The 16,110-nt window shown below is 38.1% G+C and overlaps 1 protein-coding gene across 1 annotated transcript; it reads right to left on the minus strand.

The window, feature by feature from the left end:
* Nucleotides 1-5,080: 5,080 nt before the first annotated feature.
* Nucleotides 5,081-16,092, minus strand: SFRP4 (secreted frizzled related protein 4). Its single transcript, XM_085312986.1, has 6 exons — nt 15,648-16,092; nt 15,440-15,520; nt 15,284-15,349; nt 11,788-11,986; nt 8,522-8,585; nt 5,081-6,066 (listed from the first exon to the last, which is right to left on the minus strand). The coding sequence occupies exons 1-6, from the start codon at nt 16,090-16,092 to the stop codon at nt 5,887-5,889; spliced, it is 1,035 nt and encodes a 344-aa protein (XP_085169112.1). The 3' UTR covers nt 5,081-5,886.
* Nucleotides 16,093-16,110: the final 18 nt, after the last annotated feature.

The raw sequence follows: 16,110 nt of genomic DNA on the forward strand, positions 1-16,110 counted from the left end.
ATTCAGCAATTTAGATGCATCAGTTTAGCTCATTTCCCAAGATCTTTACCAGAGTTACTGGCTTCTCTACCATGGGACAAATAAAATGTTGAAGTTTTTTGACAGGACCAGAAATGCTGAAATGACAGAATATGTGTATGTCTTAATAAGTATTCAAGAAGCGTCTGATGGAAATTCACAACCAAATAGTGAATATTTCATGGATATCATATACAGGCTTTGAATACTGTGGAATATTTACTGCACCAGCCTTAGATATTTCAGTCAACGCTTGCTGTACATTAGTTGCGCCTGGTTAACTGTGATAAAATTTTTCATACTCTTATTATTACTTATTTAGCCATGATTCTTTATATTCCGTTACATCGCTTCAAACCTTGCAATTCAGAGGTACCTAAGGTGTCATGAAAATTAAAATTCAGCATTTTTACTGTTAGGTTTTAACTGTTAGCTACTGAAGGATTAAGTATTTGGGTTTATATATACATATGTATCACTTGTGATCCTTGTTCTGTGCTTGGTTAAAGTGATTCAGTAGATTACTTTGAAACATTATGCATAGAATCTGTGATAGGTTTTCTTCATGTTGCCTGAATATGCAAACCTCAACTGGAACGTGGGAACATGTAATTTATTAATGTTTATTTGTTTCTCCTAAATATCTTCTTGATCTCAATGTCTCTTGGCAGCTTTGGAAAGAAGTAATTTAAGGGTTACATTTCAAACCAATAAAAATAACTGTTTTAGGCAGCTAGTGGAGATATTCAGATGCATGAAGGCTGTTTCTCTTCCAGATACAAACTTTGTAGGAATATCAAAACATCATACATTCAAAAACATAGCAATTGAAATACTATCAGTGTTTTAACAGATTACTTTGTCGTGTTAAAAATTTAACTCAGCATATAGATATTGTACACATAATCTCTGCTGCCATCCATGAGTCTTTAAATTTTATATTACTGTGAACTTGATATGGTTAGGGTTTGAGCAGTTGTGATCAGATGGGCAGATATTTGCTTTTGTAGAGTTAGGAGGAATGACTTCTGACATAAACTCTAGCAATTGTGAGTCTCACAGGTGAAAATCTTCTTGCAATTACATTTATACAGCTCCTTCACCTACAAATCGTACGGAAAGTTTGACTATGACTTTTTATCTTGTATCTAAATGTCAGACTGAAAGAGAATGTGACCTTCATGACCATTTGTCTGGAAAATATCTTGTGATTCTGTGTCAAATTTGACGATGAAGAGATGTGACTAAAATTCTTCCAGTACTAAGAAAAGTTGACATGATTATTCCTCTGATTTTTATCCCAGCAGGAGATAAACAGATCCACAGAGTGTGTTTATTTGTATGATAGACCACATATTTCCTTGTTTAGGAACTTCAACGAAATCATAATTTGATATTAGCACTGTATTGAAGATCTGTTTCTGGTTAGAAAGATAAACAAGCTGGTTTTAAATCTCAAAATACTGTATAAGAAGAATTAATAATAAGGGAACTGGAGAGATTTTTCCCGACTTAGAAGAGCAGATCAGTCAGCCTGTGGTTGTGTACTGCTGCATTGTGTTTTCTTTGCTCTCAGTGGTGGATGAAGTATGCACATAGGTCAAACCTTACAAGTATCTATTCACTTTATCCTCAATTCATTGTGTGTAAATGACTGATTTTCTGATTGTCGTGCTCAGAGGAGAGAGCTCTTGAGTATCTATGAAGAAAGTTTTCATCATATTGTAACCAGAAAAAATGAAAATATCAAAATTGTTTTTCTGTTTTGGGGACCTCTTGATCGTTCTGACATATCCRTTTGCCTTCTGTCCATAACAGAGACTGTTGACATATTTAGGGTACCTTTAGGTTTTAGTCTTAGTATTCTCATCCAGAAAGAAAAAAACAAAAAAAAATCCTTCCTCCCAAATGCTTTTCTTTGTGTTTTTTGCCGTACTGTTTTATCCACAGGCCTTTTGGCAGTCATAATGGGAGCCAGTCTGATACTGATAGAAAGATTACCTGGAACCCTTTGAATTTATGGCCTATCTAACAAATTTCAAAATCCTGTTTGACCTTCCAACAAATCTGACATTTAATTTCAGAGATGTTACAGTGTTAGCAGTTGAAATTAGTATGTCCACAGAGCTTTACTAGGTCTAGTTAAAAGTTACATACCTTCACAGAAATTACATCTTCATTTGTATGCCCTTGCAAGTTATTGGTTTCACTACAAACGGAAACATAATTTCTAATATTTGTTGACTGGTATTGATGGATTTATATTTATCTGCAAAATTATTCAGAGCAGATAACATTGACCAGAAAAATCTAGTTAAGGAAAATTTCAGATTTGTATTTACATTTAACTGCTAAGCAAAACCAGTAAGTGTATGTCACTTGTGCATAATTGGAGTAAATATTTTTTCAGGTTTCATTGATTTGGAATTCAGATTACAATGATAGATAAAATAATTTAAGAGCTGTTTGAGTATTTTGGACTGGAAAAAGTCTTCTTTCTGTTTGTACGGGAAGTATTTCTCGATTATATGCGATGACTGGACAAAAGTAACAAAATTACAGAGCTGAATTGAATTAAACTGACCGGGTCATTCAGGTTCTGTTGCAGGGAGGTTATGGGGATTTTTATGTGTTTCATAAAAGAGTTCTGATTTGCATTTACAGTGAGCTGCTAAAATGGTGCCAATTATTCGCAATTAGAGTAAATATTTTTTCAGGTTTCATTCTTTTGGAATTGAGGTTAGAACATTAAGTGAAAATATTCAATGGCAGTTCTTATTAAACTGGGTACGTGTGTGTGGGAGGTAGTAAGAGACTCACTGGAAATATCTGTTCAATATTCCAGACCATTTTTTATTTTATATAAAGAAAAGCCAGGCTCCTCAGTAAGAAGTCAGCTGTACCACTAAAAAGACATCTGACCCTTTCAATTTTGGCYGGTTAATCTTTCCGCTGTGAAAAGATACAAAATTACTTTTGTCCAGCAACAGGTTGTTTGTTCAGTCTGATAAACCCAGGTTTCCTGGTGCCAGTCCTGGGGTGTGTTACCATTGTAGTTCCTGCTGTTTCTGGGCTTGGCCATGGACGTGCACAAGGAGAGGGGCAAGTCTGACTTTTTGCCCGATGCAGGGGAGTAGCAGTGGTGGGAGAGTCCTGTGGGCAGGCAGAGGGATAYACTCATCTGCTGGAACAGCCCTGCCTGCTCCAGCAGCTGTTGCTTACCTCAAGGGAAGGGCAGCAGGCTGGAGGGCTACCTTCTGGATTCGGCTGGCAGTTGATGCTGCAATCAGTTAGTAACTGTGAGAGACTTTCCAAATGGAGTGAGTTATATTAGTAGTAAATTGTGTTTACTCATGGCTTCATAAAAAAGTAGAAAAAATAAAATTGAGAAAATATACTGTCTTACTAGTTCATTCCCCCTGTCTGCATGTTTATTCTTTATATTATGGTATCCCTTGCTGTTTGTTCTATTGCCTTTCCTTCTTCAGTGTTTTTACTGTATCAAAATGAAAGCTAGCATAAAACATATATGAAAAATGCCAAGGAATTGGTAAACACTGGGACTGGTGCATCAGAGTTTATTCCAATGTAATGGAATGGTGAGTGAAATGATAACTTACAGAAGAAATGGTGAAAATTCTCCGTAGAAAATAATATTTGCATTTTTTCTTTAATATAAAAATGACTGAAAAAAGTTTGATTTTAACAGTTGTAAAATAACATATAATGCTGCTATGAAGTCTAATTAGCTGGTTCAGTGAGTTCAGTCAATGAATATCGTGCTTGACTATGTTCACAAAGTGAAATACCACAACTTCCATATTCATTGTTTCAACATGACAATGATAGGATTGTTGTTAATTTTTAATAGTTATCCTTGCATATATTCATTAGGGCATTTTAAATTGTGACCAATAGGAAAACAAAGCTTAAGAACTGCTACACAGTAAAAAGAAGTATTTTAGGAGCTTTCCAATCATACTGATATTTTAGTTCATGCTTACTTAAGTCAGCATTTTCAAACTTACCTAATTCAGTCATGTACAGTAAAATTCTGGTTCCCTTAATTTTCAGTTTTGGTTTTGCCATTTTTTACAGTATTAAATTTTCACCTGTGAAGTGAGTCTGTATTAGGCACCTAAATATATAGTCTGGTTTTTTTTTCAGACGTGTTAAACACACATAATTCCCACTAAGATCAATGGATGCTCTATGCTCATCATTCCTGGCTCTTGGATTGAACTTTGAACCTAATTCTGCAGGTTTTCCAAAGAGAATTAGTGAAAAAGGCCTACATTCTGGTGTTGACCTTGGCTGGTTTTAGCAAACACTTCAAGTCACAACCAATAGTCTTGCAGTTTTGCTTTTAATTACCTTATATGGTATTTTTTCAAAATTTCTGCACTACCTCTGCCCCTTTGTTTTAATCATTTTGCTTTGCAATTTATGCTTGCTACCTGTGTTAGCATATTACCAGCTACCTGTAATATCCAAACCACTACAGCAAATTCTGCCTTACAATTCATGCATGTGATTTCATTGGAATTCTTGCAATAACATAGATGACAATTTATCATGTTAATATATTAATGTGTTAACCTACAGAGAACTCTTCCTTCTGCTATAAACACTATCTATTTTAGAAATACTTATATTTAATAAATATCAGGAATGCCAAATCTAGTCCTTTTCAGTTTTACTGTGAGAGTTCTTGAGTGTCTTTAGGATGATTACCATGAGCTCTTAAAACATAAATAAAGGTGATTTCCTTATGTGGTAATAGAAACAAGACTGTGTTAGCCATATTGGACATAGTTCACATACAGCTAGGCAAGAATCGCAAAAATGACATCTTAAGATTTATGCCAATTGGATTTATATCACCTCTGGTATTTTAATACCTCACACAACAGAAGTCAGGTCAGTAAAACCTACTCTTAGCCCCCAAACAGTAGCATCTGCTTTGTCTGTGACCTCTTGCAGGGCCAATGTTACCTTCACATTAGGAAAACAGCAGATAGCCAGTTGTTTTCGAGAGATTTATGAATAGGGACAAGCAATCTTTATTATTTATTTATTTATTTGGCAGCTAAGCAAGATTTAGAAATAGTGTCCAACGATTAAAAAAATGGTTAACGATCCAAATGAACACTGAGCCACATGAAGCCCTGTCTTTATTTTAATACTGTACAGTATTACCTGTTATGGTTAGAGTAATGCTCTTCATTTTCACAACAAAGCTATATTACAGTAAACACGTAAATGTTACTAAAAAGAATTCTACAATTCTGTTTTAATCTTTTTTTTTTAAAAATACTGATTTTTCAATTAGATGTTTAAATATGATTGAAGTTACAACAACAGAAGCCAGCCTGAAGTACAATTAAAAAATGTCTGCTTTCAATGCATTTTTGCTACACTAACCCACAAGTTCAAATAGTAACACGGTAAGCATATTTCTGGCAAACACATAAAAAAAATAGTAATCACATAATGCATACCCAGATGCTTACTAGTAAACTATGCTTTTGAATGCTCTGAACAAGGACTGTGATTCCTAATAACAGATAGATTCAGCTCCAGCAGCTGCAGTAGTTACTGCCTTAACTCTCTACCTAGCATCGGAATCAGAGCCCTAAGATAAAGCTCAATCAGCTTGAATATGCCTACCACAAATTAGTGCAAACCTACACTCTGCGGCTTGAAAGGAAAAGAAAACCTTTAAAAATAAAGTGCAGCAACAACGTCTATGTAGAAACTGCAGTGAGTTTTTAAATTGATGAGTTCTAGATTAATAAAACATGCTGACCAAGCCAGCATGTGACCCTTATCATGCAAGAAAAGTCTTTCCTTTCAGAAGTGTAACATTCATACTTTTTTAGGRTTTATTTCTTTCTGGCCATTTCTCRTTTTAGTGGCCTTTTTGGGGCCACTGACCAATGGGTTGGTGTTCTTTGTTGATGGTTTTGGTGCCCCGCTGCGTCCTGCATTCTGATTCTTACTGTGGGCCGTTCGCTGCTTTTGCTCCTGCAGTCTCTGTTCCCATCTCTACAGAAATTGGCAGAAAACAAAGAAACTGAGTCAGACAAAGACAATACTATAAATAATTGAGTCTTAGTCAAAGCTAACTGAAACGTATCATACTAGTGCTGCTCTCACTGGTTTCGTGTTCTGCCTGCAGGCCATTTATCTCAGTATTTTATTGCTGTTTACAGCGGGAACCTGCCACACATTCTTGGATGGGGGATGTTCCACAACACCAGCTGATGAGAATGGCAACTCATCCTTGTGGTCTTTATCCCGAGGAGAGAATCGTGTGTACGCATCTCACACTTTTTCAGAAATTCTGGGAAATTGGCATCACGCCTCCAAAAAGCAGACAATCCTTTCACAATGTGTATTTAAACACACAGCTACAAGGGAAGGAGATATTTACTTTCTGGTTCTGCTTTTCCTTGAGGTGCAGAGGAGTGGGCATGCAATGGCTTATGTTACAGACAGACCAGGCAGATGACCACCAAAATCACAGAGTACTTAGAGTTGCCRTGGGACAGTTGTGAATAATGCATATGCAGCTCTATTTAGCAGCATCCCTGAGAACTTTCGCAAAGCAATTAGCTCAACCAGCCCATCAAAGAGAATAGCTGTCAGATTCCCAAACCCAGAACAGTGGTTAGAAAACAGGATTTTAGAGTGAGGTTAAGTGTTTGGGTGATCTAAAATATGGAGAGATTCACAATGCTGCAGCACCAACTGGACTCTTACACCTCTAGGAACAGAAAGACTCATTTTAGGGAAAATAAGCTTGACAATAGAAGCTGTAGGAGGTCTCACTGTTCCCCTCTATTAATGAAATTTTTCTTCTGAAAATCCAAAAGAGAAGGTCTTTGCTCATTGATTAGAGCAAGGGAAATGCTCTGCAGCTTTGTTCTTTAGTATCTGTGCAGTGATCCTGTTGCTATTCAGAGTTGCAGTCTGGCTACAGAAGAGATCAGCCATGTTGTGGTTATGTTAACAGATGTCTTCTGTGGTCCACAGCTAGCTCAAAACACTCATTTTAAGTGGTAACTCAAGATAGAAGTTGGATGCAAGTCTTCAAAGATGAAAGATGGACATTAAAATGAAAGTACCACAATACCTAGCTCCATACTGGTTACATTCATTACGTTAAGGTCATTATATGCATCTTTTTAAAACAAAAACTCTCAGCTGGCATTTAGGTGTGCCCCACTCAAATGTGTGTAAATGAGAATTTAACATATGAAACTATTAATGTGAGAGACATGACGTGCTTTAAGAAGTAGTTTGTTTTACAGTCATGTATCTGTTCTGACAGTCTACAGATGAATATCCAAACAGGTTTCAAAACACAATTAGAAGTGACAAAGTAGGGTGAGGAGGCCACTAAAACATACTGTGTGCCAGGGTCATTAAACTGACAGCTGAGGCCTTTCCAGTGTCTCAGTCAATGTCAATATGCACATAAATCCCTCTTGGTGTCACCTGCAAGTACAACCTGCTTTTTTTAACATTTAAAACATTTTCCACACACAGGCTTTATTTGAGTAAATGAGGAGAAAACAGAATGATGAAAATATCAAAAACAATTCAAGGAATTGGTCTGTAATCTAAAAGCTTCTGCTGACAGAAACATCTGCCTTTTTTTCTCTCCTGTCAATTGCCAATTGGCCCATAATTGAAAAAATAAATTTCTCTAATGCTTTGAAAACATCTTTTCTGAATTGCAGGTGTAGTTTTCTTCTATCTCTAAAAGTGCCAGGAATAATCAGAAATCTATCTTCACCCATCCTTTTTTTTGCATTACAAAGGAAAGAGGAGCAGAGGAGCAGGAAATGATTCTAAGTGCTATCCTGAAGCCCGAAGAAGTCAGGCCATCTGCTGCTCCTGCCTCCCTGTCTTTACACTATCAACTTTTCACTCTACTCTCCCCTGAAATCAGTGAGGGAATGCTGAACAGCTTTAGTGGGTCTTCAGTGGGAGTCAGCTGGTGAGGAGTCTGTTTTCAGGCTTACAGTCTTCAATGCAACAAAGCCCATTTACCCAGTGCAGTGGATTTTAACTAGACTTTCTTACCTCATGTGCACTGTATATCTATCTGCATATCATTTATCAAACAACTGTTTGATAAATGTGCCTTAGCAGTGATTTGAAAGAAATTCCCAGAGTTGTTATTGTAATAAGACAATTTACCATCCAACRCATCACCTAACCATCATACTTAGGAACAGTTTGCAGATAAAATAAAATTTTAGAGACCCTAACATGCAAGACTAAAATTTTCACATTTTCACTTACATTTATATGTAGTGATGTACCGAAGAATAGCCTGATTTTTGGAGGTATTAAAATGTTGAAGTGAAAATAATACCCAGAGATATTCAGTGTATCTGAAATTCAAGCAATTTATTCAATGCTGAAACAGAATGTAGATGCTTAACTTTTTTTCAAAAACATCAGCACTCTTTTCTTTGGTTGTATTTACCTTAAATCTTTTGTTTAGTTGATCCTTCCATTTTTCAACTAAACATCCATCAAGAAGCATCAACCTGAAAATTAAGAGATAAATGTAAGTTATAGATAATTCTAGTTTTGAGTCCTGAGATGTTTGAGTCTCAGATGATTTAATATAGATTGAAGTTGAAATAAGCCAGCAGATACAATTTCTGGCAGTTTCAGCATATGGGAAGCTCAGCAGAAGGATGGGACATGTTTTCCCCCATAAAATTATTTATAAATGCATATACTAATACTTCTGAAATTCCATGCTAAGCTCTGTAAAAAAAAAAAATACAGTTTCCAAAAGAAAAATCAGTTAGACCAAAATCACCTCAATATTTCAGACTTTCAGAAAAAACAAAACAAAACAAAAAAAKAATTCCCTTCAGATTTTACAACCAAACAGCACTGAGAAAACATTCAGAACTCTTTGTCCTCACTCTGCAGGAGAAAATTGTCTTGTCTTGATCACCTGTAATGAAAATTTATGTTGTACAACATGTCCTATGGAGTTTACATTTCTTTATTATGTATTTTTTTAATTACGTCTAGTGTGTGTGTGTGTAAAAAACTGTTCTATATATTATGGATAAAATAAAATATGTTGACCCCTAAATGAGGAGCAGTTAATGTATTTTACTTCTGAACTGAAAAAAGGTAAGTGCATATGCACCAGTAAAATACAGCTCAGCTGATGAAAGGTAACAAGTTATCTGATCATTTGCAGTCATCTACATTACTACCTACAAATACATTATGAAGATATATTTGAAATGAATATTTTAAAGTGAATTTAGAAAATACATGGATGATGATATTTGTCTAACAATGAAATTTGGCCAGCTCCTATATGAGAACACTAGTCTAGGTGTTATGAAATGAATGAAATAAGTGTAACTACTATATAACATATGCCTTTAAAATCTTCTAATATATTTTATTCTGTTTATTCTAAAACACTCTGATGTCACACTTTCTAGGTCCTAACCTAGAAACCATTATTTTTATAGCACAGGAATGCTGGAATTTCTGTTATTCTCTTATTGCTAACTAGTTCCACAGGGGGGGATTTTGTAAGGCAATGGGCCTTAATATGTCCCAGTATAATTTCTCTAATTTGGGGAGGCTTTAATTAAGACATAAATGTTGCCTGAAGAAATCAAAGCATCATACACATGATATGTGTATACAATTTCACATAGCACTTAGTAGGCAGGTAGGCTTTATACAGCATAGAAGGGCCGGACTCTCCAGTTTTCCTGAACAATGTTGTCATTCAAACCAGCTCAAAGAGAGTATGAAATGCTGCCATCCATATCCAGTAGTACTATTATCCACTTTGCCCAAATATAAAATGACAACATCGAGTGCAAGCCCTGGAGAATCAGACCAACACGATACACATCTCTTCTTTCCAAGGAGAGATTATAGAATAAACATACTGGATTGAATTTAAGGCCACATTATTATGAATGAAACCACGACATGGTGTATCTCTGATGCATCTTCTGTTCAGGACAAATTACTGAGTGAAACTTTAACTCTACTGAAGGACAATGGCTATTTTGCCCTCAACCTCAGTGGAGCCAGAGCTTCCATTCATTTTGTCTCTGACATTTTAAAAAGCCACTGTAACTCAAAACCTTCCGTTTACATACCACTGAGTTCAACAGGAAACATATAAATTAGTTCATGTTTCTTTTTCAAATCCATTTTAGTACACTGTATGAAATTAAAAACCTCAGTGACCTTTAAAAACTATCACAAAATGTTTGGTGATTGGTGTGTTTTTCCATAGTAATTGAAAAGCAGATTGTGATCTTTCACGTTTGAAATCCCCTTTCCCTGATAACCTCCTGAGGAGCAAGTACAACAAAGTACTGCAGCTCAGCACTCCTGAAAAGCAATCTCAGCTATGGTCCTTCTGTGTCACTCAGTGCACGTACCCCTAAAGCGGGTAACACAATTAAAGGGCTCTAAATTAATCTTTGTGAAATACTTCCAGATCTGGAGGGTGCTACGTGACAATAGTGTAATACGTCTTTTAGCTCGYAAAAAGTTATGTCAATAAGGTATTCAGATGGTAGCTTTTAGAAGCACCTATAAAATGCTTTTAAAAAATCAACATTAAAATRATTTAAAATCTGAAGATGGGCCATCAAGTTCTGTATGTAGATAATCTATGATCCTTATAACTGCATATGTTCAATTAACAGTCACACTGTTGTATGAAAAAAACTGCTTGCATGTTTTACAATCTTACCTCCGACCATGGCACAGACACGTACTTATCATACATAACCTGTCCTGTTGGGGTCTGTTGCTATTGGTGCATTTGGGGTGCTGATGGCGATGGGATGTTGACTTATGCCTCAAGAACGCGGAAGGAAAATTACGCTTGTGATTCACCATTCCTTCTCCTCCCCAGACCAGCATGCTGGATTTCTTTTCCTGCTGGAGGCTAGGCTGACCACCAGTTTAAAGGTCTGGTAAAGTTAGGGGGGTTTCTTTTTTTGTTTGTTTGGTTTTAGACCCTACAGCAAAATTGGCAGGCTGCTCTGCAAGTATTTACTCTGCATTGGCCATCCAGGAGCCAAAGTTCCCATGGCTGTAGCTTTGGCTGGTCTTGGTGCAGTTGTGGGATCAGAAACATCTTGCTGATGGCATCAAACCAAAGTACGGATAGGCCGAATGAGAAGAGCTGACTATATCTCCTGCAGCTCTGTAGACTCCCTCATCTCCTCTCCCCACCCTTAAGTCAGTGGGGTAGAAATCTATCTTCTTTTGAGTCACTGCATGGGCCGGCAAGAATGAAAGGAGCCCTGACTTCACAGCCATCAGCAGCCTTGCAGTATGTAATATGCACTTTGTACCTGAGGAAAACAGCCCGAGAAAAACACTGCCAAACAACTGCAGATGCCTGAACTGCCACACAATGTGTTAAGCAATATGCTGTCAGTTCCTAATGACACCAGGGTTTATGCTCCATGTGAGAGACAGATTTTTTAAATACCACATTGTAGGTCAGAGCTGAAGTTGATTTTTAAGTGCAAAAATGAACTGTAAAGGTAATTGAAACACAGAGATCTATATGTGGGTTATCGTAAGAAAAATAATCAGTGTAATGAGTGTAATATTAAATATAGACTCATAAAATATACTCAGGAACAGAAAGGGAGCTTTGCCTCTTTCTCTTCTCCTACAGTCAGCTATAAAGCTAACGCTTTCCTGAGCCACATAGCAAGTGCTCACCTTGAACGCCATTCGTAACACATGATGAGAACATCCTGCTTTGGCTGAAGAGGTGGACACTGACAGGAGGAATTTGTAAGAAGAGGCACTTGAGACAGAGGAATAGGCATCGAAGACTTAAGTATGTCTTTTACTTCAACCACAGTTGTTATCTCGTTGCAGTTCCCTCTTTCTACACTTCTTACTTTAGCATGAATGACTGCAATTAGAAAAACAGGCATAAGAACACTACATTATATTAGAAACTTAAACACATCTTAAAAATAAATAAAATGTCTTAAATTGGAAGCTGGAAGCTGTCATTTTGGTTGTGAATCTAGAACTATTTCTTCATGCGTGGGCATGTACAGTGGCTTAGAATAACAAAAGCATGACCCTGATTTGGTTTTCAGTAGGACTGTTGACAAGTGTGAAATTAAACATGTGCTTAAAGTTTGCCAGATCAAGCTGAATGATCTAGCCTGGAATTGCACACACAAATAGTTCTTTGACTCAGACTTGAACAACCCATTGCATAAATCAAAGTTGTTCTATAGCTACATGTTGCTATTTCCAATTAAGAAATGAATAATTTACCTCACAGACAGTTTACATGAATGCAGTCTTCTCAATAATAAAATCATTTCATTGTAGAGTGCATCCAGGAACTAAAGTCTCCTCTTAGATGTAAAAAAGAAAGGAAGATTTGAAACAAGTAGTTAGAGATTAAGAGACTTGGGATTTTTGTGATAGTTGATACTTTTTTCTTTTGCCTTTTTTTGAGAGAAGATAATTATGTTTCAGTGGTAAAGATTCTCAAATAAAATAAGTTCTAAAAAGTGTTCTGATTCTGAATATAAAGCATTCACATTTTTATCTTTTACTGAGTAAAACTTCATGCCTACAGGGTTGCAAGGAGGTGAAGTTTTATAGATTGCCCTGAGGATGGTACCTGACTAATTTTGTACCTCAGAGGCCTGGAGGTATCTAGCACTGTACTATTTTACATATTTTTTCTTTCTTAAGTCCCTGTATTAAGTACCAAATTAGAACAATAAAGCAAGATTTTTACATGAAGGACTTTGTCCCTAGGAAATATCAGAATTAGAAGGGTCATATTATCAAACTACCAAGAAATTCTTTTGTGAAATTAGCAGTGTATATGCCTCAGCTGCAAAAATTGGATTATATATCTCTATGTACAAAAAGTCCTGTGAATACTGCCAAGAACTTTGAGTGAGAAGGGAATTAATGATCAGGCCCCAATCAACATTTTATTTTCATAGAGTTCAACATGAAGATTTAATAGCAAGTGGAGGAAAGCCACAGTTGCAGAGGTTTTGAAGGAAACAGCAGAACACATGTATCCTATTTCTCTTCCTTACTATACACATTAAATGCAACCTYAACTGACATAGAACATGGTGTGATCAGATGGCAGTAACATTGCCCCTTGCAGTCTGCAGATCAAAGGCAGTCAAATGCATCTCAAAACATTTGGAATAAATTTCAAATGTAGAGGAAAACAAGAGAGCAGCAATTCTAATGCAGTCTGGGTTTTATGTGCTAACCTTATCAAGATAAATAACAGCTATAAAATGCAGGTTCAGTTTTAGAGACTCACAACCGATTTTAAAGTATGATTGAAACCAAACAGTACTTCAGCTCCTAAATGACAGAGAAATTTTTGAAAACAATTACCCATCGTATTTGCATGAATTTTAGTTGGAGTTTGCTTTTCAACAATCAGTGCAGATGTTGACCTAGTACTGTAAGCAGTTAAGTACTGTTGCAATGAACGATTTATGAAAACATTTTAAAATTATGCTTATAGCTATAGCCAGGTAATCAACTATGATTCTCTTGTTTTTAACAGCTAAAAAAGAGTAATAAGCAGCTAGAAAAACAATTTGACTGTCTATATTATTTTAAAGGATGTCAGGAAAATTTGGGGTTTATTTGTAACTTTTTCTCCCTTGTCTCACCTCCCAATCATTTTCCATATGAAAACGCCCATTTATTTTAGAGGAGGCTGAATAAAAACCTACTTCTCAAAAATAACATCTTGATTTTACAAATTCAGTGGAATTAAATCACTGAAGCTTTTCTAAATCTGGGATCTCCACCTGCAGTTTTTTATTTGGGCAACACTCCCACTGAAGTCACTGGAATCAAAATTTGTATGGCTAAAGCCTGTATTTCTGGCTAAAGCTAGAATTTATATCACTTTTTCCTTCAAATATTTCAGACAAATGTGGAAGTTTTTTGTTCCACCTGCACTATCACTCTTGGTGGTGTGGTGTACTGAGATAGATTAAGGAATTACATATATTATATTTATATGATATATCATATTATATCATATAGGATATATTATATCATATAAATGCACCAAAATGCCATGACAAAATTAGCTTTCTAAGTTAATGTTCAGTTTGATCATTCCCACCAAATTGGCTGTGATTTTTTTTTTGTACTAACAAAGACTCAAGCAAATAACTACAAACTTATTTTCATTTGGTATCAGACAAACAGGAATTTAAATGTCTATTGTGACAGGATATAATACCTGTATTGTAAGAAATTAATACATCCCTCGAAGAAACAACTTTTATCTGAAAAGCAGCCCTTAAAATGCACTACACCGTGATACTACATGTTAAATTCATAGTTAATAGAGATTTTCTATTGACAGTACAGAAGTTTAATCTGGTATTTATCTTAGCTTTTTTCCTGACTCCCAAGGTTGGAAATCCCAGGGGTCAGGATGCATGTGTGTGCTTGTTTGTGTGTGTGGGGGAGTGGGACGAATACTTACTTGCATTGCYAGTATGTCATATAACATATCATAAAACTATTGGCCAACTCCTTGGCTGGCTGGTGTAAACTGTCATTGCACTCAGCTGATCTATGACAATTCTCCACCAGCTGAAGTTCTAGCTTAGTAAGTAAAAGATAGAATATAACAATTTGTAAATAATAAAGTTACTTTCCAACTATTTTATTACGTTGCTTCAACTTCATTCACAGTTAATGGTTTTATTTAGGTGAGAGCTGCAAAATGTACGTGATAACTAAATCCTGGTTTATTTTACCTGCCAAAGGAAAGTCGGAGCCAGCTAGCACACGGTCACGCTCACATTGAATCCAGTCGCATTAATGAGGTGTGACCTTTGCACTAACTGTGTAAACTATACTACTAGTTCGCTGAGCAACCTGTGGTCACAGTGCCTTTTACTGACCTTTTCCTGTTTTTATCAGAAAAGTACYGTCATCCACACAGTGACTATTACTGCCTGCAGATGGGCACTAATAGTCTGTTTTGGAAGACTAAATGTAGGAGACTTCACAAGTCTGAGGAGCAGCAGTGCCCTCCCGCTGGGCAGGGCTGAGACCCGGTGCAGGGTCTGTGGCACCCTGTGGGGAGCTGCCTGATTTGCAGGTGCGGGTGGCATGGGGCCCGGAGCAGGGCTGGGGCAGGAAGGGGAAAATGAAATTATTTCCTTCGTTAACTTACTGTAGCTGTAGTTCTTGGTCAGATAGGTCGACAGCGTAGGCTTTATCTTTTTGCACCTGCATCGCTCTTCGAAGGAAGGGAAGAGGAGATGGTTAGGAGGTGTCAGCAAGGGACTCGCCTGCCCGGGGAGTCACGAGAGGGGCGCCCGAGGCTCACCGTGGTTTCGGCTCTTGCACTCGGGCTCGGGGCGTCTCTCGGGCACCATCGCACCTTGCGTGAAATCCATCCACTTCGCATCTACAAACAGAGGTGCCGCGGGAAGCACCAGCCGCGGGGAAGGGCCGCCGCCACCCGCCCCGACGGCGCCCCCCGGCCCCAGCCCCGGCCCCGGCCCCGGCCCCGGCCCCGGCCCGGCTCCTCTCACCCTCCGGCAGGTCGGTGACGATGGCCTCGGGGGAGATGCAGACGCCGCGGTCGTAGACGGGGAGGTCGTCGCAGGCGAGGCTCTCGGGCCAGCTGTGGTTGTAGCGGCGCATGATGGGCTCGCAGCCGTCGCGGGCGCGCTGGCAGACCGACTTGCAGGGCTTGATGGGGTCGTAGAGGAACTCCAGCGTGCAGATCGGGGCGTACATGGCGCAGAGGAAGAAGGGGAGGACCGGGCTGCAGCCGGTGCCCACCAGCTCCTCGTACTGCTCGATGGCGAGGACGGCGTTCTCCTGGGTGCTGTGGTGCAGGTGGTTGGGCATGCGGGTGATGTTCCAGGGCATGGGCCGGCACATGGGGATGCGCACCGCCTCGCACGGCGCGCCCTGCGCCCGCGGGCTCACCCGCAGCCACAGGGACACGGCCACCAAGGCGCGCAGCAGCATCCTCCGCCTCCTCCGCCT

This window comes from Rhea americana, unplaced genomic scaffold (genome assembly GCF_003343005.1).
Source record: "Rhea americana isolate MKP2758 unplaced genomic scaffold, rheAme1 scaffold_373, whole genome shotgun sequence".
Lineage (NCBI taxonomy): Eukaryota > Metazoa > Chordata > Aves > Rheiformes > Rheidae > Rhea > Rhea americana.